The sequence below is a fragment of the Alosa pseudoharengus genome, unplaced genomic scaffold (assembly GCF_046254945.1).
Source record: "Alosa pseudoharengus isolate Yale_2024_CS ecotype anadromous, Long Island Sound unplaced genomic scaffold, YU_APseudo_1.1 YU_APseudo_1.1_scf_14, whole genome shotgun sequence".
Lineage (NCBI taxonomy): Eukaryota > Metazoa > Chordata > Actinopteri > Clupeiformes > Clupeidae > Alosa > Alosa pseudoharengus.
The window spans coordinates 8,494,866-8,518,865 of NW_027468609.1; the positions used below are offsets into that span (position 1 = coordinate 8,494,866).

Below are 24,000 nucleotides of genomic sequence, written 5' to 3' on the forward strand. Positions count from 1 at the left end.
AATGCCATACAAAAAAATCTTTAGCAAATTGCCCCATTTCTTTGGCCAGATTGAATTGGCCATGGTAACTGTAACTTTTTTTTTATCTCTTTAATAAAAAAATAAAAACATTTTGAGGACCTAAATGAACTTAACTTACTTTATATAAAAATATTTCTGCACATATTTTTAAATCCAAACACTTTCCATTTCAAATCGACAGATTTTCACTAAGCATCAAACACACACACACACAGAGTGCACACAAACTAGTTGAGGGCTTTGGGCCATGGAATGCTTTTGGCTCAAATAAACACACACAAAAAAAAATACATATCAGCCTGATTTAGCATTCTTGTGTGTGAAAAAGAGGTCAGTGAAGGGCGTTTTTGGGAGTCTCTCCCCTTGATGTCCACTACCTGGCTGTGGTTTGTCTGTGCCGATGAACTGTGCTCGTTCACATTGCTCCTCTGAGCAAAACCGAGCCAATCAGAGGTGAGCGTGGCGTGAAAAGGCGCTTCGCAGCTCAATCATCCGCACAGAGAAAATACTTGAGGCGTCTTGAATGACCTTGAAGGAATTAAGCACATACACAAACACACACACACACAAGCATACATACAAATCATCATTATAAATTCAACCATGTGTTTTGGGGTTGGGGGGGGTATGTGTAGAGTGGAGGGGGCTGCTGCTGTGGATGGTGGGTGTGTGGGTGAGGTGGATGTTAGTTGGGGGTGGGGTGTGTGTGTATGTGGGGGGGGGGGGGTGGAATAATAACCTGGAGCAAATCACCTTCAGAGCAGCTAACTAATGCAGACTGGAGAGCAGTGTGGGGAGAGAGAGGGCTGCTCGGTGCCCGTGCGGCGGCCCAGAGCAGAGGGCATCTGTGTTGTTGCTGTCGGCGTTGACACTGTCCTCAACCCTCAGTACGTATATTAGGCCCTTCCTGCCTCGCATACACAGCCTCTTCCTGACAGTTCCTACAGGGATGAGAGAGTTCAGCTACACAAAAAATACACACACACACACACACACACACACAAACAAGTTTCTTGTATATATGCAAACGGAAATATGCCCCATATACCAACCCTAACACAAAATCTATTGAAAATGTTTTATCTGTATACGAGGAGTTCAGAGTTCAACAGACTGCACATGCTTGTGTGTGCGTGTGTATAGTGTTTGTGTGCCTGTATGAATGGCACCTCTCCTTTGACCTGCAGCATAATAGTGAAAGTGATCATTTTGTAACAGAGTGGTAGTGATACTTGTCTTCACTCTCTGATCAGTAAGCAATATGACTTAGTGTAAATAAAAGTTTATTTCAGTCTTGTGTCTAGAAACTATGTGGTGATTGAACTTGCTTGAAATGTCTTGACATGGACATTGTAGAGTGGCAACATGTCATTTAAAACTGTATGTAAAGTATTTTCTATAGGCCTCACAAGTTCTGTGTTTGTGGCATGGGAAATAGGCTACGGGAAGACCCTCATTTATCGTCTTCAGAGGTGAATGAAAATTCAGATTCTGGTGAATTCAAAATTAAATCATTTGACCCTCCTTGTGAAATCTTGTAAAATCTTTACAGTAATAACTTGCGTAATAACGTTTGAAAAGACAACTCATAGTTGACGGTTATTCTGCTGCCCTCAACGGACTACTTGAAATGGTGAGAAATATTGCGTTATCAGTCCTCGAGAACCTGACGTGTGACATATGACATGGTTTGTAAAATTCTTGTTTTGTGCTTTCAGTTTCACACTTATGTTAAACTAAAGACCTTGACCCAGCGTCGCATGAGGGCACTAGCATCCAAGAAAGTTTCTTGCGTTACATGTTTTGTAAGACAACAGCGAAATTTACAATAACCTATTGCGCATCGGCCGCCGGCTTGCAAATGACCAATAAAATAAATCCTTTGAGCGGAGCGGAGGAGGCGTCAGAGAATCTGTGACACCGATGTAGACTAGTTTCAGGAACTGGAGAGAAGGGCGTGTGTTATTAGTAATCAGCCAAGCAGAAAGTCCCACAGTCGAACTGTCAGCGAGCGGCATAACAGGCATACGAGGAAAGCAACTGAGGTGAACGGACGCGTCTTCCCTCATTCTAAGACTAGATGGTTCTATGAAGAAACCATCTCCATCAGAAAAAAACGGGATTTTAACACCGCTGTAAGTAGTGCATATAGCTTGAAGACTGTAATTCGACACAGCTTTCGGTTTGGGATTTTATATTGCCTGGCTGTAAAAAGGCTACTGTAGCTGACTGTATTTCAAGAGATCATCGCGGACGCCGAGGCGAGCCGGCTCGCTCAGTGCGTGGGTAATGTAACTACGTGTATTTTATGTCACAATTCAGCGGTCTGAGTAATCAGACATCGAGGACCACTGAGTCATTGGATTTTTTCATGGGAAGGTTATTTCACAAGCACCAGCGATAGAAACTATTTATCGTAGTAGGCTGTCTGGGTTTTCCTGTCACGTAGCCTAAACGGATTCGAAGCAAGGTGGTTCATCCCTTGTAAGTTATTCATACACTTTTATGCGTATAGCTTTCATGTAGCATAAGTCACTTGTCGGAAGACGCGCGTATGTTATAGCCGGCGCGGTCGAAATATTCGGTGCGTATGCGGTCGTGTTTTAATAGATCCACATTCCGTAAAGACGCGGGAATGTAGGCTATCCGCGGATTGTAGAGTCTAAGTTTCACAATTGCTTTTAAGGTTACATTTTATGGCATTCTCTCTTGTTGACAGTTTTCAGTTTGGCAAAGCCTGTGTGGGTTGCCGTTTACAGTAACCGATGATAATATCTGGGAAGTCCAATTCTTGTGTGTTTGTCAGAAATGCTATAAATACCTTAGAATTCGCCTGTAAGCAGGATGGTGACCAATTCGAAGACGCTCAAGGTCGAGTGGAGTACATCATTATGTGGTCTGAGATCAATTAGTGAAGAGTACAACTGTTTATCGTTTCTCAAAGTTGGAATATAGGCTACAACGCTTTCTACATGTTGGATCTACTGTGATGATGATCATGAACTGATGAAATCATGCTTTGTTATGTGCTAGTCGTAATGGTTGTCTGTGTTTTTTTAACAGGTATCTGAGATCAAGACCCTCCCCCTTAAAACTTTGTTGTCAATAACTCCTGGCGCTCACACACAATGCATATGTGGGACAACTACAGCCTCTGATACCTGCTAATCAGATTATGAGGATTTGCCATTACTGTGTCAATGACGGGTAAAATGGAAACACCCTTCTATCACGATGACACACCAAACGTGCCAAACTTTGGGCAGATGCCAGATTACGAACGGTATCAGACCCACAAGATGATGAGCAAAAAGAACATGGCGGCCCATCACTTCCAAGGTGTGGTGGGAAGCCCGTCGGGTCTGAAAATGCTTCAGGGTCAGCCAGGCAGCAACGGCAACATCCACCCAAACAGCCTGGGGATTAACAGCAACACCAACAGCGCCCTGATGGCGGCACACCAAGACATGAACCTTCTCAAGCTCTCTTCGCCGGACCTGGAGCAGCTCATCATCCACTCCAACCAGGGCCTGGTGACCACCAGTCCGGCGCCCAACGCCTCGGGCAACCCCTTCATGTACCGCAACCAGGCCACCAACGAGCAGGAGGGCTTCGCCGACGGCTTCGTCAAGGCGCTGGCGGAGCTTCACAAGCAGAACCAGCTGGTGGGGGCGCCCATGTCGCCGTCCTCGTCCATCCAGGGCACCTACCAGCGAATGGCCATGTCCGGCGGCGACATGCCCATCTACACCAACCTGAGCAGTTACAACCCCAACGCGCTGACGGTCTCGTCCTCGTACCCTGGCGGCCAGCTGCCCTACCCGTCGGTGGCGCACGGCGGCGGTGGGCCCTCCGGTCACCACGGCAGCGGTCACCACGGCGGCGGTCACCACGGCGGCGGTCACCACCCGCACAGCCGAGGGCACATGGACGCGCCCCAGACGGTGCCCGAGGTGCCGCACCCGCCCGGCGCCGACCCAGCCAGCTCGCCGCCGTCGCTCTCGCCCATCGACCTGGAGACGCAGGAGCGCATCAAGGCCGAGCGCAAGAAGCTGCGCAACCGCATCGCCGCCTCCAAGTGCCGCAAGCGCAAGCTGGAGCGCATCTCGCGGCTGGAGGAGAAGGTGAAGGTGCTCAAGACACAGAACTCGGACCTGGCCTCCACCGCCAGCATCCTGCGGGAGCAGGTGGCCCAGCTCAAACAGAAAGTCATGAATCATGTCACCAATGGCTGCCAGATAGCAGTCAGCTCCGCCAGCATGGCCAAGAGTGGGGAGAGCACCAGCTGCTGAAAACAATGGAGACAAGGTTTCTCTCTCTCTTTCTCTGTCTTTCTCTCTCTCTCTCACTCATTCACTCGCTCTCGGTCTAGCTCGTTGCTAGTCGTTGTCTCTTTCTCTTTTCTCTCAGTTTTGTTCTGCCGTCGCGGTTTGACTCAGTGGTGTGGAGAAATGACTTGGACTTGGTGATGGTAACAGAGGTCATAGTGCTGAGAGGTGCGAAAGAAGGGGAAACCCCTCCTGGTGCCACTGCCTTGCTGAGAGGAGAGAGAGAGAGAAGAGGGGGATGGAGGAAGGGATGGGGGGGGGGATCCTCCAAGGAACATTTCAGGACACTTTGACTCCTGGGCCCCTTGCAAATGAATCATTGGAAACACAGAAGACACTCCTTGAAAATACAGGAGAGCTGCGGGAATGCCACCCAAAAGAGATGGTATGGTTCAAAGGGAAATGTCCTAACCACACACACACACGCACACACGCACACACACACACAAGCACACCTCTGAGATAAGGGTGAGGAGTGTGCTCTATTTGCTTTATTGTATTGGCACTTTGCACTCGATCAGGTTAGCTGGAGGCACCCAGGCACAGGGGAGACCAGGCCAGGTTCGTCATAGCCCTGAGGAATATCACAGCCAGCCACACATACATACACATACAAACACACACACACACACACACACACACACAGCCGGGCCTGCACCTCTGAATGACACGGTCTATTCAAACATCGTGGATTCACTGTGGGACACGGCGAGTTGACTCAGAGTGGGGATTCCTCACACACACAAAAAAATAATAATAATCGCCCCCTCGAGGACCCTCGGGAGACGAGCTCAACCCCAGCTCACGAGTGAACCAACACACTCACCGCTTCTCTGTACGGGAGAGACAGAAGGGGGAGATGGCTGGGTTTTTTTTTTTTTTTTTTTTACTCCGAGTTTTCTTTCATGTTCAGTTTTTTGGTCAGCTATACAATGAGTTGCTGGGTAAACGTGTGCTTAAATTACGTTTGAAATTATATGCACTAGAGTCGTGGAGTTGACTTTTAAGACATTTCAAAGTGACCAGCAGCAGAAAAGGCTTTGTGGGTGTAGTACAAAAAAAGTTTTGCACCTCTAGCTGTAGATGTTGCAACGGAAGCTTCAGGTATTAGAACTTGGTCAAAATATACCCACGTTAACTGAGTTAGTTGGCTGTGTCGTGATGTAGTTATCAGTGCAGATTCTTCTATTTTGTCTAAGTCATCATGTCTCAACGACCCAGTGGAGCATATTGTTAGTATGTTTGTTTGTTTTACTATTGTGCAATTTGTGAATATTGACAAAAAATTACCTTTTTACGACAAAAGTGGAACTTTCAACTTTTTAAATGTGTACTAAATGACTGTGTTTATTTTGAGATTTAGAGTAGTTTTGAAAAAAGAGAGAGCATATTTAAACTAAATAAATCTGTACGGCCTGGACTTTATAACTGTGCAACAACAGAGCACTATCAATGGTACTTTGACTTCTTCTGGTTGAGCCTGAGTGAAATGAATCTGCATTCCAAGACAAAGACCTTTTGCACTGTATTTCCTCGTCATTAAAGACACACCTTTAATAATGCGTTAATACCATGCGTCTACCATGACAGCATGTATTAACCTCAAGCAACAGTGTGCGGGGCTGCCACTTTAAACCACATCAGTTCTGTTTATTTAAGGTTTTTTGTGTGCTAAAAGGACAAAATGCTGAGATATAGAAAGGGAGAATATTATCATATTAAGAATCACATTTTGGGTTACATCGAGAAAGCCAGTCTGAAAAAAATAGAGAAGGGCTTTTCAAGTAATAGTATTTGCTTTTTCTCTTTGTTTTGTTTTATTTTGTTTTGCATTGTCTGGTTTTTGTAAGAATTTTCAAAAGCAATTTATTTATGCAAAAATTATCTATACTATTTATGTTGTTTGTGTAAAGGAACTGTACAGGTTGAATTACCAGTGTCTTATTGACACTGTTTTTGGGACTTATATTGCACATAAATCATAACATTAAATGATGTCTGATATTTATCTCAAATCTCTCACATGAAATGTATACAACCGTATACAACCTACTCCTTCTGAAAACTACTTGGTATTTTTTGTGGATTCCTGAAAAATAAAACTCAAGATTGTCACTATGAAACGTAAATCAGATTATCTTCATATCCTTGGCAGTGTGTCAGTTTAAACATTGGCTACTTTGCTATAACATGGCTAACGTTGCATTTCAGTCAAAGATTGTGCAAAGAGAGTGCTTGCTTTTTCAGATATTGCTGATGGCTTCAATAATCTGAGCAGATCTTTAAGTCTTTACATAACATTTTTTGTGCACTGAATTGCTACTAATGCCTTTCATATACAATACAGAGATATAGAACAACTATTTATATATATATAGTATATATATATATATATATATATATATATATATATATATATATATATATATATACACACATTCTTATCAATCTGGAGTGAGTTCATGGAAATTGTTAAAGTAGATTACAGACTTTTGAGTGTCAAGGAAATATTTATTTTTAAAACTTGAAAAAGGCTTTTAATGCCAAAAGCAGTTATATTTTTGTACAATTTTTCCTTTTTGAGTCTGAAGTTTTCATTTTTGAGACACAAAACTGCATAAGTGAACTCTAGTGCGCTGTGTTTGTTCTAGACTACACTATTTATTGCATTGCATTTGGAGGACTGTCATTGATAGTGTCAACTTGAGTGTGCTTTCAGCAGATTTCTATTGCATTTGTGTGCCCCCCCCCCCCCCCCCCCCTCACTTGAATGGCAATTGACAACAGTCTTAAACCTCAGTGCTACATCTCTGAGGATTTTGACAATGTTTTAGTGTGTATCCATTGCAGTTTTTTTCTACGTGAATGCATACTGTACATACATAGATTTTTTTTTTCTGTGCTGTGGTTGTGTCAGTATGATATTATTTATTTACGTTCTGGGATGCATCCAATTGGGAATGGACACCATGCACAGGAGATGTAGTTTAAAATGTTCAGTGGCATCCCTGGGCTGACTGGATCTAAGAAGTAGAATCACTGCCATGTGAAGTAGTCTCAAACAAATCGCTGCGTGTTTGAATAGAGGGTGGCGGCGGCATTTCCTGAGACTGGTCATTTCTTCTTGTTTAAAACTAAGCTAATCTAAAGGCAGATGAGATGTCAATTTGAAACGGCAAGTGTGACACAAGGTCTGTTTTCTTCACACTGATCTGAGCGTGGATTCAGATACATGTGTTGATGTGTTTACAAAAGAATGCACAAAACCATAGTGGGAACAGAATAGCAACTCTATTCCAAAGACATTCCCAAGAGAGGAAAAAAAGAAATGCTAATGAAATCACTGAATAATGTTTACTCTGTGATAACAATAATAAAGTGTCTGGCCATTTTGATTTATTCCGTGAAGACCATTGGACTTTCTGCCTACCATTTCAATTAAGGAGACTCAATGTGAGATATGACTGACCTGCAGTTTGAAAACATTAAGCAGTTCAGCAGTCAGACTTAAGGGCGACTTGCCTTGCTTTTTTATTGTTCTGATTCTAAATGATATCTTGGGGGAAAATGCATTGTCTATTTGATTTATTAAAAATAAAACGATCGGGTTCCTAAACCAAGTAATCGTTCTGCTTGTGTCATTGGAACAATATCTGCCCACATTTACACACAGACACTGACTATTTGTTCATCTAATACTTACTAATACTTTTAACTGTATTAAAAACACAGTTGTCATGTTTGATTCCATGATGTTACACTGACATCTCAGTTCCTGCTTCTTCAGAACTGCTCAGACCATAGATAAACCATGCAGACCATATCTACTTGGATGACAATTCTATGTGTTGTGATGTCAGTACAGCCTGAAATAGATTAACCAAACAGATGTGAATAACGCCCATTTTCAAATAGTCATAGTCTTTTGTGCTGAAAAAAACTTCAGAGGTCAGACAATGCATTGTGAAGGCTGTGATTCACATCAGCTGACAAAACAAAAACCTGTCCCACAGAATATCTCTTCTGTGGAACGCTACACTTGCGCTGAAGGTTAGCAACGGGTTTTCATTAACAGACAACAGAAGAGCGAATGGCATGTCAAATGCGTCCATCACTTCTGCTCTGCGCTTGACTCCCCGGCGGTATCCCCCCTCGCCGTTTCACTGGAAGAGAGCCACCGTGTCTGGGAAGCCCAGGGCCTCCAAGAGCACTGCGAAACCACTGGGATGGGAGGGAGGCAAGCAGGCAGGCAGGCCGGGCAGGCATGTGGCTCTCCCTGGCCAGCGATTGCACAAGACACTGAACAGATGTGGACTCGATTCCTGAGGGGAGAATGAACGTTTCACACTAACAAGACACGAGGACTGAGGCGTTCACTCAATCATGACGGCAACCTTGAGAGAACAAGCCCTGGGTTTTTTTTTTATTTATATGTTTATTTTGCTGTTGTTGTTGATGTTGTTGTTTTTCTGAGCGTGCAAGTGCACCAAGCAACAGATAGAGCTGAACTCAAAGAAGCCTCACACATACTTATTATAGAAGTGTTATTGGCCAATAAGCCAGAAGGGAGGTCGTGAGAAATCAACAGATTCTCAGACTAACTAACTAACTTCACCTTATGACTGTATCCTCCATGACAACATATACATCACTACTCCCTGATATGACTAAGCAAACCTCAAAACATGAGACCTTAAACTTTAAATAAATTAAAACTATTAAGTCATGTCATTTTGTGTCTGAGACGTGCTGTCAAATTCCCGTCACTTGCGCTCTCACACAGATACAGCAGTACAGAAGTGGCGCGTATGCCTGCGTTTGGCATTTCATAGTAAATCGGAGCACATTCTGCCACCCACTGTCTGTCTGTCTGGGAGCCTTTTCCCATAATGAGATCTTGAACTTCCAGTAAAGCACATGGAATACGCCGGCTCATTGTGAAAGTAAAAGTTACACTGAATCCACAGGAGAAGTGTGTGTGTTTATGCGTGTGTTTGAGTGTGTGTCATTGAGTTGGGGGTGACACTGGCTGCAAATCAGTGGCATGAGCAGCACTCATAATGAGTCGGCTGACTTGAAAGAAAAATAACCCTACTACAAGGACATTTTCTCTAAATAGGTACTTCCTGTTTCACGCCGACTTGAAGGAGAGTGACCAGGGCCAAGAGCAAAAGCTTACTTGTGCGTTTATTTTCATGGCACCTCTTTTAATCCAGTCATCAGTAAGATTCATGGGAACAGTATGTGCAATAATACTGGATTAAAAACATTTACTGGGCTGATAATGACTGTGGAAACCAGCTTGTTTTTGAGAACATTTCAGAATAAAGTTGTTGAGATGTTAACTACTTTGAAAATTCATCACCGTGTTTGTGCTCTAAATGTGCTGGCTTGTTTGCAAACAGAATGAGGCAGGGCTGATAAGGTGCCTGTGGAAAATCAGCGAACTGAGATGTCTTTTTTTTTCTTTTTCTCTCTCTCTCTCTCTCTTCCAGTTGAGTTCATCCTCTATCGGAGTGATGTGCTCTAGTTCTGAAGCATGTGCTCTCTCTCTCTCTCTCTCGTTTGGGAATGACTAATTCCTTGTTTCCACCCACCTTCTCTCTCCCACGCACGCAGGGAAGAAGGGATTGTGGGTCAATGAGTGCCGTCCATTTGAACTACATACTGCCACTCAAGACCAGGGGGGGTAATACTGAATTATGCGAGAATGGATTTTTACTATCAGGTTTTATGGACGTATTGTATATGCTAAGGCTAGAGAGATTCTGCCTAACATGAAGTTTATCTGTGAGTGTGAGGGTTTGTGTGTGGGTTTGTGTGTGTGTGTGTGTGTGTGTGTGTGTGTGTGTGTGTGTGAGGGGGGGGGCTTGAGGGTTTGAAATCATGACTCAGTATTACAGTATTTCACTGTACTTCCCTTCAACACCAGCACCTAACCTCTCCCTAGCTCTGGGCACAGGAAGTGGGGCATTCCTGGGGATTTTGAACCGAAAAGTCATGTCATGTGCCCCCTGTCTTGGCTTGCTATTGGCTGAGTAATAGGAAATACCTCTCATTCCTTCATATGCATTTTTGTTGATGTGTCATAGGTGCTGTGTCACATCCTTGTACAACCAGCCACAATGTAAATATTTATTTTGTTTAACTTATTTTGATTTCATTATTTTTTTTGATTACACAATTTAAAATGAAAAGCATCCTGCAGGAAAAATTTAAAATGGCTGAAAATCCCTTCTCCGGGAAACCCGAGGGGATGAGAGGGAGAGATCAAATAAGAAAAAAATGCATAAATAACGAGAGAGTGAAAGCCGGAGAGACGAGGAGCACGAGAAAAAGAGAGAGAGAGAGAGAGAGACAGAGAGAGAGAGAGAGAGAGACAGAGAGAGAGACAGAGAGAGAGAGAGAGAGAGAGAGAGAGAGAGAGAGAGAGAATGAGTGAGAGATCAATGTTCTTTTGTATTTGCTTTGGGAGGGCCTGGGTGTGTTTTCTTACGGTTGCAACACACAGTGAGTGGGAGTACGAACACACCCACTCCTTCATTGTGTGTGTGTTTGTGTGCGTGCATGAGTGCGCGTGTGTATGTGTGTGTGTGTGTGTGTGTGTGCTTGCGTGTGTGAGTGTGTGTGTGTGTGTGTGTGTGTGTGTGTGTGTGTGTGTATGTGACAGTGGGAATTCAGCCTACTTTGCACTCTAGCATGAGAGTCCTTTACCAGCGCACAAGGAGATCCAACATCTAACAAAGACACAAAGGCAAACAAAAACTCACATACCCACATACACACACACACATACACACACACACACACACACACACACACACACACACACACACACACACACACACACACACACACACACACACACACACACACACACACACACACACACACACACACACACACACACACACACACAAACGCACGCTACTCACAGACAGGAGCTATTTCAGGTGAAAGCTTCCTGGATTGCCGTGGCAACTGTTGTTGCCTCACATGCACATACATGCATTAGCAGAAGGATGCAGAGACACTCAGAGCAACAGAGGGGAGTGCAGCAGTATGCCAGTGCTTATGATGAAGCCATTAATGTTAAGCAACAACTGCCATCACTGCACTATATGCCCTGCAATCCAGAAAAAAAGTCAACATTTTAGTAATTCCCACTCATAAAGATCTAGCAAGTACTTTGTTGTATAAACGATATGATCTGAGATTCTTAGTTCACACAGCTCTTTGTTGGTTCTCCTCCTGGTTGGTCAATGCGTGAATCTCATGTCCAGTCAGTGCTGCCGTCAAACCAAGTGCATTGCATGCACCCAGCCAGCCCTAGTCATAATTCATCAACTTCTTGTTCTTCTAAAAATATGATGGTGTTTGGTTGACAGTCGAGGTAGTTCCCTGAAATAGTTTTAGTTGTGAGAAGTGTGAACTTGAACTGCTGAACTCACATCACGGTTGACAGAGGATTGAGCGGTCTGCTTTGCCCCTTTGAGCAAACATGAGGTAATTTGTTTGTTTTGGTTTTCCTCATCTTTTCTTCCATTGGCACATTCCTCAGAGTGTGCGAGTACATTATAAAGCATTAGAACTCCACACTGTGTCATTCAGGCTCCGACCTTAACACGTGGGTTTTCCCCACCCACAAACTTCACACAGGTGTGCAAGGACGCATACACATTCACACATTATGCTCACACATACACACACACACACACACACACACACACACACACACACACACACACACACAGACACACACACACACACAAGCAGTGGGAATTACAGATTACTCACTATAAGTTGTGGTGGCAATGTGTTGACCACAATAATGGTCTGGTAAACCATTTAATTTTTTGCACTTTGCAAGATTTGAGTTTGCACTTTGCTCAGCACAGTACAATGACTTGATAGTGCAATGATTTGAAGTGCAAATTCAAAAACCTCCATCAAGGTCATCCTCTAAAATCTGCCATACACGATGCTCAACATCCCTAACTGACAGGCACATTCCTATTCCACAGATGGGTTGTTTTGGTTTCGTTTTGGATCATTCTATGGTGGCCGTTGGTGTTTTGTGCAAGTGAAAAGAAGAAGAGGAAGAATACAACAAAGCTTAAGATCGTGACGAAGTGGACAGAAAAAGAACAACAACAACAACAACAAACGCCATGAGAAAACATGTTGTTCTACTCGCAGCATCATGCAGGGACACCATGTGAGAAGCTGACCTGACGTGAGGCGGGGACAGAGCAGAGAGAGTTCAGCAGGCCACCGTGACCAGGCCTGGCCAGTGAGTGGACAAAACCAGCCAGCCAGCCAGCTCAGTGCTCATTTACCACATCAGACTGCAGGCAACATAGAGGGCATCGGACCGCATTTCCTACAACAACACACACACACACACACACACACACACTCACACACACACACAAGCAGTGGGAATTACAGATTACACCTCTGTGTGTGTGCCCCTGATCACCATAATGACCCAAGTGGCAAATGCCATTACATCTTAATGTGCAAACACAGGAGAGGGGATGTGCTGTGGAGCATGATTGACCGATGCTGCAGCTCACTACGCTGAGTGGTGAATCGGAGGTCACGAAGAGACCAGATTGGCTTTATCGACTGGTCTTCCGATTACAGTGTCCTTTATTAAGCCGACTGAGGGGCACCAACCAAACATGGCACCTGATCGTCTTTTTGTGATCAATACGGGATGATTAGCATACAATGTTATCAATAACACCAATGGAAAGGCTTCCGATGGATTTAGTACATTTTGGGCCCTATCATGACATTCTAAAGTGCATCGTCACTCGTCAAAAGTCTATTCAAATTTAGTAGGATGTCCAGTTCACATTGGGAGGGGTTTCGTTCTCAAAAGTGGAGCGCATGGCGTAACAAGGTGTTCCTAGGTCTTTTAATCAGTCATATGGGTGTGTTTGGGGCGTAACATCATTTTAAACCAATGAGAATGACATCTGTCATTCCCTTTAACGGCGCAACGCGCGATATGTCAAATAAATGCATCGGTATTTTGGCATTCAACGGCGCATTTGAAGGAGGCTGCTTGCGAGACCATATGTAATAGTCATTCTTACACCATGCTTTACTAAAACCTAGTATAGCCTTCACGCATTTGCACTCGTCTATTATTTGAACTCATTGGCAAAGTGAAACTAACTTCACCAAGGAGTCAGTCAACGACAAGACAGTTATATGCAGTTACTTTTACTATTGACTGACAATGGGTTACATCGAAAACATAGGCTGGAAAAAGGAACACTTACCCTAAGGTTGCTCAAATGACTGAATAAAACAACATTTATCCTGCAGAGGAGTTGCTTATATCTCGTGACAGTGCGTCTTCAGCTGTGCTCCATACTGTCTCTAATTATGTTTACCATTGTAATCGTGCAATTTAATGCTTTGCATGGACGTGCGCTGGTGTGCATTCATGAATGATAGAAGGATGGTGCGTGCACCTGCCAACATGACTGTTGACATGCGCTCTTAAAATAGCATATGAACAACTCGCCATTGACTTCTGACCAGGTTTAGGTGGTGTATGATAGCGATTTTTAGACAATGCGCGAGTCCCCTCCCTAGGTTGTTAATTGCCACACCCCTGGGCGCAATGCTTAAAAAATAAACGTGCAAAATACCGAATTCAATTTTCCGCGGGTGAATAACGAGTATTACGCCATGCGCTGGTGACCCAAAATACAGCCCTTACTCCCATTGGAGAACTCAATGAGAGGACTTAGCCATTGAATGTACAGTAATTGAGTTCCATTTTACTTAAGTACTTAGAATGGATTGACAAATTTCTGCCATGTTGTAATACTAGCCAATTTAACTGAGGGGCCTTGACACATAAACACGGCTGTTTTGACAGTACATCATCTCCCCTTACACGGGGTGCCCCCTATTAGCAGAAGTCCTCAGGGATGCTGGGGTAGACATAGTCATGGTGTGTGTGTGTGTGTGTGTGTGTGTGTGTGTGTGTGTGTGTGTCTGTGTGTGCTTGTTCTTGCATGTGTGTGGAGTGCACTCCAGAGCTCCCCGTAGAGGGACACCAGCGCCCTTGACCCGCGACGCTGGTTCTGATTAGGAGGACATGTGTGTCTCATGGCCGAGGGGCCTTGGGTCGGCTCCGGTTTCAGATTCGGCTCTCCCTCCCTCTGCCCTCTTCGCCGACGGTGTCAGTGATTATTTTACACTGGGCTCAGATAACCTGACCCCGTAGCAACACGCAGGTGAAATTAAGGTGGGATCAACCTAGCCCTCTTATGATCAGATTAGGGGGCAAGTGCAGGTCTCGTAGCCTGATATGAGCTCGATAAAATGGAATTCCTTTATACGATAAGGATGAGTAGTTCATCATTTTAAGATTATTTTTGAAATTTGTGTTTGTTCATTACATGTGAAATAGCACATTTCCCGAACCACTAAGGCGACAACCATGCATTCTTTGATGAATGATAAAAAGGAATGACTTTATACACGCACCGCTATTTAAAGCTGTAAGCAAGAACATCACCATAACAATTAATGTGTCAATAATATCAGTGGTCAGTGACATAAAACTTTCTATCAGTCCTGAGATTGGACAATTACCTCCACACACAAAGGCATGATCATGCTTCGCCAAAAACACAATGGCCATTGACATCCAGCTCAGTATCAAGGTCCACCGACTTCCATGGAGGGGAATCACTGGGCGAACGAAAATTTACATTTCTTTTGAAATGACCTCAGAGGAAGTTCTGAAGTCCCCTCCACTTCACAAGGTAAACCAGCAGCCAACCCAAGCATATCTCATCCATGGCCCTTTGAAAGTCCCCCCACCACCATTTAGTCATGTCTTTCTTGGTAATACCATTTCATTTGAAAGCCCTTCCTCAAGGTCAGAGAAAGAGAGATATGTGGAGCAGACATATGGATAGGTAGAGCACTGAAAGAAGAAGCCATTATGACATTTTTTAAAAAGCATGGAGATACTTGAAAACTGAATAAAGTTTCACGCGTATGTCATCATGCAGAATCACAAAGAAGTTCTAAAACATATCATGCAGCTGAGGGCAGTAAGAACATGTAATGAGGAAGTGCTTCCAACATCATACATCACTATTAGACCTGAAACAGATACAATCTTCACATTGATATCATTAAATGTGGTATGAAATCTTAGGATTTGGATTATTTATCTTCCTTAGTATGTTTAGCATTGCTGTTTATATAAAAGAAAGAGTATGACTGAATGTTTTCTCCTGCAGTAAAACTTGGCCAAGGAAATCTATCTACACGTGGCCGCAACAGGCGCAAGTTTAGAAGTTTACCTAAGATAACACCGATCGGCATCATAATGAAATTGCTAAACTGTAACAAGGTGTGTCCATGGATACAAAACGACATTCACAAGCCACCCTTGAGAGCTGTGATGATGGTGTTGATGCTGTTGCTATCTAAAAATAAAGCCCCAACCAAGCTAACCACAGGGCCAGGGACAGTGCTGGGGCTGCTGCACTGTTGCTTCATGTCATTTCGGCAATCCGACGGGGGTGAGAAAAAAAACAAAGCACTTCTGGTCTGGCGATAAGGCACTGATGAAATCTGGAGGCATCTGTGCAAGTTGAACAACAAGGACAGCTGCTTGTGTCGAGCCGAGGCGCTGACTAAGTAGCTCTAATCTATGATCTAATCCGATTGGTCGTGCTGAAAAGTATTATCAAACGCATCCCTGTGCAGGAAATGATAGGATGAATCAAGGTCGCGCCTGTTTCCCTGTCCGCGTTGCTCTGATTTATTTACCATCACACTCAAGCAGGGATGTGTCACGGCGTATCTGTCTCCAGGAACCTTTTCGTAACCCCTCCAACCACCTGTCACGAGAGACACTTACCCCACCATCTATGCATCAGAAGTGATAAAGGCCATTCACAACTACTGTAGCATGTCAAGACAGTGGGCCCCCATACTCATATTTGTGTGACCGAGAATATGAGTATAACCGAAACCGAATATGTGAAACATGACAAACGTTCAACTCATTTTAAATCCATTGTTTTCCAAGAAAACAGTTTAAATGAAGTTAAACTGTCACTTGTTGTTTTACATTGATCTGTACTGGAGCTATATTCAAACACCACCTTCCCTCCAACTCGTCACAGTAAGTTGCTTAACCAGTATCTTGTTGGACCTGAGAAACCTGTATGATTAAACATCACCAGAAATCCCATAAAATCATTGGTTAGGTTAGCTTCAATACTGAAAGGTTGCCATCTTTGAAAAAAACAAAACAACAATAAGCGGCCTTGCAAATAAATGATTCTGGTACTCCAACTTAGCCTGGCACTCCTTGGCATTTTCCTTCAAACAAAGGCGAAGTAGGGTGTGCCCTCCTTGTCTAACCCAGAGCTTCCAAAAGGCCTAATCTTGCACGTGGGTGACAGCCGTGCCTCCCAGTCCACTGATAATGACTGAATAGACGCTTAACCAAAAGACTCCTGTCATGCTGATCGGCGTGGGCTCTGGTTTTTATGAACTCTTAATTGTTTGTATTTGGTGTGCCTCATCTCCGTACAAAAGCAACGCGGGGAGAGATTTCATAGCAAACACACAAGGGCTGTTAATATGTGTCCACCCCCGGGTGACTTATAAGCAATACAAGGTCGACTAATTAAACATTTACAGTAGGAGAGTAAAGAATGCAGCCCACGATGCTAGTGAAAGGTTGTTGATATTTGAACTTAAAAGGCAATCAAATTACACGGCTCTCTTCCGTCCCTGAAGAAACATGTTGATTGCCTGGGATTGCTAATGACTCCAAGCCACTGTGTTTCACATATGTTTTGCATTTACTGAGCCCGAACAGTGTACAAACATTGGGGTCTCTTTGAAGGCCCACACACTGAACGGATAGCTAGGACTGTGAGGAGTAATTTGCTGAATTTGACCAAAAAAAAAGTTTACTGGATCAGAATTGGGAACTCACCTTCAAGGTGATGTTCGGTCCCTGGTCTCTGTGTGGGGCCTCGGCTGTTAAACAAAAAGTAAAAGTGTTTGTGAGTTGTGGCAGAACTGTACTGTACAGTGTACTGAATTGTTTGTCTTACATTTTATGCGTATGATGGTGTCTTCATTATAAAATGAGACTTTCGTAATCGTAATATATCGCCTTTCGCACAACAGTGAAATATTTTGCAATATGTCGAATCGTAACCCATGTATTGTGATATGTATCGTATCACCAGATTCTTGCCAATACACAGCCCTAGTAATAACTGTGCTGTGCTCCATGGCATGGGCTACAGTACGTGACATCTGTTTCATATCGCGTGCAGGGCCCCATCAGTACCTAGTGCATTTCCTCAAAAGTGCATATCAGCATACTCGTAATATTCCTGGTTCCCTTTATCAATTACTACTATTACTCATGTCATGTTTATTTTCCCACAGACACGCTGAGATATGTTGGCTTTGTGTGTGTGCGATGATGTGTTGGCTTTGTACATGTGTGTCTGTGTGTGTGCGTGTGCGTGTGTGTGTGTGTGTGTGTGTGTGTGTGTGTGTGTGTGTGATGATCTTTTAATTAAAGTTATATCATCCTGATCCAGTTATGGTCTTGGCCCAAGGTCCTAACCTTGCTTCTCCCTCTCCATCAGTTTATAATTCATTTCCTTAAAGTCAAGCACAAGGCACAGGTCACTTTGAAGCCAAGGGACCCATGTATATCAGGCTTAAGTCTTCGCCACATGCTGCTTTGAAATGCAAGTCCTCTGTGTCTGGGAGTTCAATTACGCTCCATATTTATTTTTACAGAATTGATTAAATTATGACTTTAGAAATTACCTCATATTTTAAAAGCGACAGTTGTGCTTTCATGACGTGCGCCTCGGTTTTAATGCTAGCTTAGTCCACGTATCAGATTTATCCAAATATTTTCTAGGTTTCCATGGGTAACCCAACCTTGATAGAGAGCACCACTACAAAATGTACTCAAGCAACAGCAAGGGAGACGGTCAATGAAAATAAGTTTTCTTATCAAATATCCGGAGTATTTTACATACATTTATAATAACCATATAAAGTCAGTTACCAGACTATGTGCGTCCCCTTGTAAACATTATCAATTGCCATTATTAAACCGAAATAAGGACAATTGTTATCCACCAATTATTAAGTGAAAAAGGTGAATACTTTGCATTTCCACTTTAAATATATATTCTTTCATTGAACAAATGTCTACTGAATAAATTCAAGTGTTATATAACTGCAGCTAAATCAGTCACCACATTCTTCAATACCCTGTGGCTAGAAGACTGACTTTTTTTTTCTTATGTTACACACACGTACAGTGCCAAGCTATTTACTCCAGCCTCTGATACAGTCGGCAGTGCTGTGCTAGTGACTTGTTGGCATGGCACACAGTTGTTCCAGAATGTCCCCCGAACCCCACACACTGCCTGTGACATCACTGCGCGATTATTTGGCAGCCGAGCCAATGCCTCTGTAATGTGTAATGGAATAAGAGGTCCTTGTGCTGGCCACAGCAAGCAAAAACACATCTGAAAGCTGTTATCAGCTCCGATGACATCAGCTCCCCTTGGCCGCGACTCGTCTGAGCTCATTGCCTCAGCCCCGGCGCTCTGTGCGCAAGCGAGCGACTGGGTGTGCGTTCTCTGGCCCGCACAGCGCACACACACGCACACCCCCTGACACCCACCATCGCTCCCCTCCCTTACGCCAGTGCCTGGCGTACGCTCTGTGCCAGGGGGTTACGAGTCGATCCAGAGCACCATGGGAAACTCCCGCCAAGCCAAGGCACACCTCTGCTTCTTGGGCGGACGAGCTGTGGGTGTAGTTATTAAGAGGAGCCATTTGGCTTATTATTGCACTTTTTACCCCCCACCCCCCTCCCTACAATGGTGTTGTGATGTTTTCAGGCTTACGTTTGACATCAAGCCTCAAAGCATGGTCCAGAATGCCACGGGGAAGAGGAAACGTTAAATAGACAACAAATCAGGAGGATGAATGGAAAAATCCCAAGGTCCCACCGTTGGCTATTAGTCATTCAATTCCTAATATATCAGCCAGACAAAGACTCATCAACGAGTGGAATTGTTTATATGGAAAAACGGGCAAAATATAGGGGTGGTGTTCCTTAAAATCTAAATTTCATTTTTTTTCCCTGTTTCCCATCAAGTTGCCTTACGGCAGTCAAATCCAACTAAACAACTACATTTAATCACTGCCTTTGCTGCGGTCCAATACAGGTGACTCTAGCTCTTACTCCATGCTTTGGCATTAGCTGTTGCTATGAACACAAACAGGACACAATTCCCTGACCAGAGCACAGAAGCCCCAGACAAACCCGTTCACCAGTGGCTGTTTACAACATAGTAGGGCTGTGCTGAAATGAAAGGCCACGCTCTTTTTTCCATCTGACAATCCCACCTAAGAGGTGGTCACGTGACAGAGGTATTTCTCTGGTTTGACTTGCATGGAAAGCCGGCGAAATTATGACCTAAGAGAAACCCAAAGGTCCTTTGCAACATATATTTTTATACCATGATTGCCACCCATTGTGGCAAACAAGAACAGACAAACCAGCAAGGAGGGATAAAAGCAGCAATTATCAGTCTAGTTCCTCATCCCGGGTAAATATGGAGGAGGTAGAAAAGACTGTACAGTATTTGTTACACCTGTACAGTTGAAATACATTTTGGAATATGTTCATCACTGAAGAAGAGAAAGAAAGGGGTGTTTTTTTTGGCCACTTTGAAAACAAACATTTTGTGTTCCTGTAAAAATAAACTTTAAAAACTGCTTTTTTATTTTAATTTGAAAAGTGTGTGCCTGGAAGCTTGTGGGGTGTTGCAGCTAATCAAATTAAGTGGGCTTTAAAATCCTTGCCAGCCTTAAATGTGCCGCAAACTCGCCGGCGGCCCCGCTGCACAGAATAGGCATGACTGTGTAGGCAATGCTCATTACTGCATATTCTTGTGCGTCTGGATTTGTGGAATGCAAATGAACTGGTGTTTCACCACCAGCGAATGGAGAGGGCTGCAGCCAGGAAGTCAGCCGAGCCCAGGCAGAAGCAAAGCAGAGGAGGAGTGGGGGGGTGAGCGTGCCTCTCCTCCCGGCTTCTCTTCCTTCCTTACTCTATGCAGATATATTCTCACTTCTGCTGCGTTTGAGAGCTCTGCTTCTGGGTACCCTCTGTGTGTGTGTATGTGTGTGTGTCTATGTGTATGTGTGTGTGTCTATGTGTATGCGTGTGTTTAAACAATCACGATTAATTACGCTTGTATAAATAAGGGAAAAACCTTGAATAAAATTCTTTATACATGAAAGAACAGAATAGTGGGATAAGAGCACAACTAAATGGTCCTGTCTAAGAGGCTCTTCACGAGCCCATTAATAACAATGCATACAGTACACAATGCTTTTTTACATTTGAACCTCTAACTTTCAATATAAAAAGACATCCATATTAAGACAATTCTCTGTTTGTCTTCACCTATTATTTTGCTCAGTTATGTTGGTTTGGCCCTCCGTAAGAAAAAATGATTTATTACGTTCAATTTTATACATTTCTGCCATCACCTGGCTTTTGTTAATTCTTGGTTACCATGCATTCCCTTGATGTGATTTCAACACATGAGCAGGAACATTTGGAAAATAGAAATCAGAACACAAGGAGAGTTCTACAATCCAAACAAACCCTATTTTTTAATTTGGGCAAACTCATAAGTATAGTATTATTTTCCATGCACGCTAAATAATCCTTTGACATAAATTTGGAAAATAATGCTTTCTGCCTTTTTGCCTTTTTCTTCTACTACACAGTTGTACATTTCTTACATATTATACCATATCTCCTTCACAAGAGAGAATTCTGCAACAAACTATCAATTACGAAAAGTTCCTAGCACCAATGCATCATGCATCACAACACATTTCTAGAATGACAGCTCAAAACATGCTTTTCAGAAACATGGGGACATGGGTTTCGGGTGTACACACCATGGCCACAGTGGTCTGTGTATGAACAGTTTGTTCTTATCTCCGCAGAGATCTGTTCGTACTTATCAATGACTGCACTGGCCGACTGTAGCCGTAGCTGAGCCGTAGCTGAGCCCGATGTGGCCCAGAAGAGAACCACATGCCTTCTGAACTCAGCTGCTATCTAATATCAGGGAGAGATGTGTCTCTGCTATGCCGAGTTGCTGAGCACAGTCATACACAGACCTGGGGCAGAACAGAGCGAGAGAAAAGGGTGGAATTGAAAGGGTTGACAGATGAGTGTGTGAACGACTACAGGACAGCAGAGAGCACATATTTAAATGAAAAATAACAGGGAAAGAAATGAGAGCATGAATAGGCTGCAGATTTTTCGGAGAAAAAGTGAATAAGCAGTTGAGTGAACAACTGTGTCACAGCAAGAGGATAACAGTCATCGTTGCTATTACAAGTCAGCTAGGGAGCATCACTCGAAGACTTCTTCACAAGTCCTTGTTAGATGTTGAGTAAATGAACAGAGCTGTCGTCTGAGCTAACACAATTGACGCAGATGATGCAAGTGATTTTGAACAGGAAAAACCACAGCTTTCTCATTTTTGCTCAATTCATGTTGTGCAAGATTAGGCACGAAAACACCCAGATTCCTCTCAGTCAAGCCCTCATTCCCTGGAAACTAATATTAAAAGGAGTGGATACGCATCAGAGGGCTCTCCAGGGGAAGAACAAGAGTGGCTGAGGCAGTTGTGCTTCCTCTTTTGCTAGTCTGTACTCATTCATTAAGAGCATCCTCACACAACTCTGTCACACAACATCACCTAGAAGTCTCTCCCCTGTCCCTCCCTCATTTAACAGTGACGTGTGTGTATGCACGCGCACACACACACACACACACACACACACACACACACACACACACACACACACACACACACACACACACAAGGTTCCTTCACCTTCAAGACTAAAGAATCCAAGCCAGGAAATATAATTTGTTTTCAGTTGATGTAACCTCGTGGGCGAAGAAAAATTCTAGTAAAAAATGTAAACTGCATGTGTGTCCTCTATGAATTTTATAAATGTGCTGTAAACATATAACTGGAAAATGAAAGGGAAAAAAACACCCCTACAATGACCCAAGGTGACACCAACATGAGTAATTATTAGACATTTTCACAAAGCTGGGCGACTTTGTGAGACCTAGGTAATTCCTGGTGTAGGTGGATTTTACAGTAATGATATGTCAACAGAGAAATGCAAATGAACATGATAGGCTACACTGAAATAGCTTACTAAGATGTTAATCCTTCCCTTCCTGTAGTAATTTGTAAATTGCAGGGATTGTAAGCAGTTTGGTGGGCTATTAACAGATGAGATTTAAATAAATCTTTCTTGAAGTGTCAAAAGCAAATGACTTTGTTCTGGTTGTTCTCATAACCATACCATGTTTTTCTTATTAAAGCAAGCTTGGTGGCAAATGGTACAAATGTTTCAAACACAAGTAAATGAACCTTTAAGTAGGCTAGACTAGGACTACCATAGTTAATGTTATAGCCTACTACAGCCTGCCTTGAAAGAGACTGTTGGGTAAAAAACTTGGGAAACAAATGTTTTCTTATAATAACGACCATGTTACGAACCAAAGCAAAATAATGAATAAAGTTTACCAGTGATCATCAAATTGAATTACGGTCTTGCGTAACTGCAGGCATGTGTGATCCCACATTTAACTTGCAGACACAAAAGTTTCTTTTTTCAGAGCCGTAAGACCTGAGGTTCTGTTTTTGATGTCGTACTGCCACTCTGTGGATAAACGTTGTAATGCAGCAATCAACTGGCCTAATGGAGCTCTTCAGCTTCACGTGTTTTACTTTTTTGACGCCGTTTCGGTTAGTCGGGGCAACACTGTCATTATATTAGTGGCACTCTGATAAAATCCTTTATTAGGATTAGGCTTGTATCTGACGCTTGATGCATGAGTTGGACGATTAGCCTAAGCTTTTCTTTAACGGCGTGTCAGCGCGATCAGGTCTGAATTCTGAATAAAGTCTCAATTCATATGTGAAAATTCAAATCATGTTTCCTGTTTGATGGTTCATGTTCAAACATGTAGATCCCACAACAGGAATCAACAAATCACTTGCAAGTCCATTCTCTCTCTATTCGATTCTGTCTTCTAGCCTAGCCTACAGCACTGCCGGTGGCAACTTTTACATTCTTGAATGTTTGAACACCCACTAGGGCCATGTAAACTGTTCTGTTTTCTTAAAATCTCAAACAATTTCACGTTGAATGGTCTCTGTTCGAACACGTAAACCCATCAGCAGGTGGGACAACATACTGTGGCCTACAAAGCATCACAAACCCAGAAACTCCACTGACCGACCTCCCGTAGCGTAGCCTAGGCTCAGAGAATGGGCTCTGGTAGATAGGCTCTCAATTCGATTCCACGTGTTTCCCCCAATGACAGCCGATGTCGTTACTTTGAATTCTTCATGGAAAGACCAATTATTTACCTGTAGCTAACAAGGGGACGACAGCAGTTTACTGATTGCTGCTACTCATTGCCTGCTGCAGAAAATATGAAAGTAGCAGCAACTTTCTCCTGTTGAGGTTAGTT

The 24,000-nt window shown here is 43.3% G+C and overlaps 1 protein-coding gene and 1 long non-coding RNA gene across 4 annotated transcripts; one reads left to right on the forward strand and one right to left on the reverse strand.

Annotated features, from left to right (window-relative positions):
* Positions 1 to 23,985, reverse strand: LOC143122815 (uncharacterized). Of its 2 annotated transcripts, XR_012986762.1 has the most exons (5): positions 23,897 to 23,985; positions 17,353 to 17,396; positions 11,285 to 11,475; positions 775 to 962; positions 1 to 549 (listed from the first exon to the last, which is right to left on the reverse strand). It is a non-coding gene; the product is annotated as an uncharacterized LOC143122815 (long non-coding RNA). The 2 variants fall into 2 exon arrangements; XR_012986761.1 differs by lacking the exon at positions 11,285 to 11,475.
* On the forward strand, positions 2,011 to 6,478 carry june (JunE proto-oncogene, AP-1 transcription factor subunit). 2 transcript variants are annotated; one of them, XM_076283714.1, is made up of 2 exons: positions 2,011 to 2,156; positions 3,085 to 6,478. In XM_076283714.1, exon 2 carries the CDS (start codon positions 3,222 to 3,224, stop codon positions 4,311 to 4,313), a length of 1,092 nt encoding a protein of 363 aa, XP_076139829.1. In that variant the 5' UTR covers positions 2,011 to 2,156; positions 3,085 to 3,221; the 3' UTR covers positions 4,314 to 6,478. The 2 variants fall into 2 exon arrangements, with proteins under 2 accessions (XP_076139829.1, XP_076139830.1); XM_076283715.1 differs by lacking the exon at positions 2,011 to 2,156 and adding an exon at positions 2,167 to 2,505.
* Positions 23,986 to 24,000: the final 15 nt, after the last annotated feature.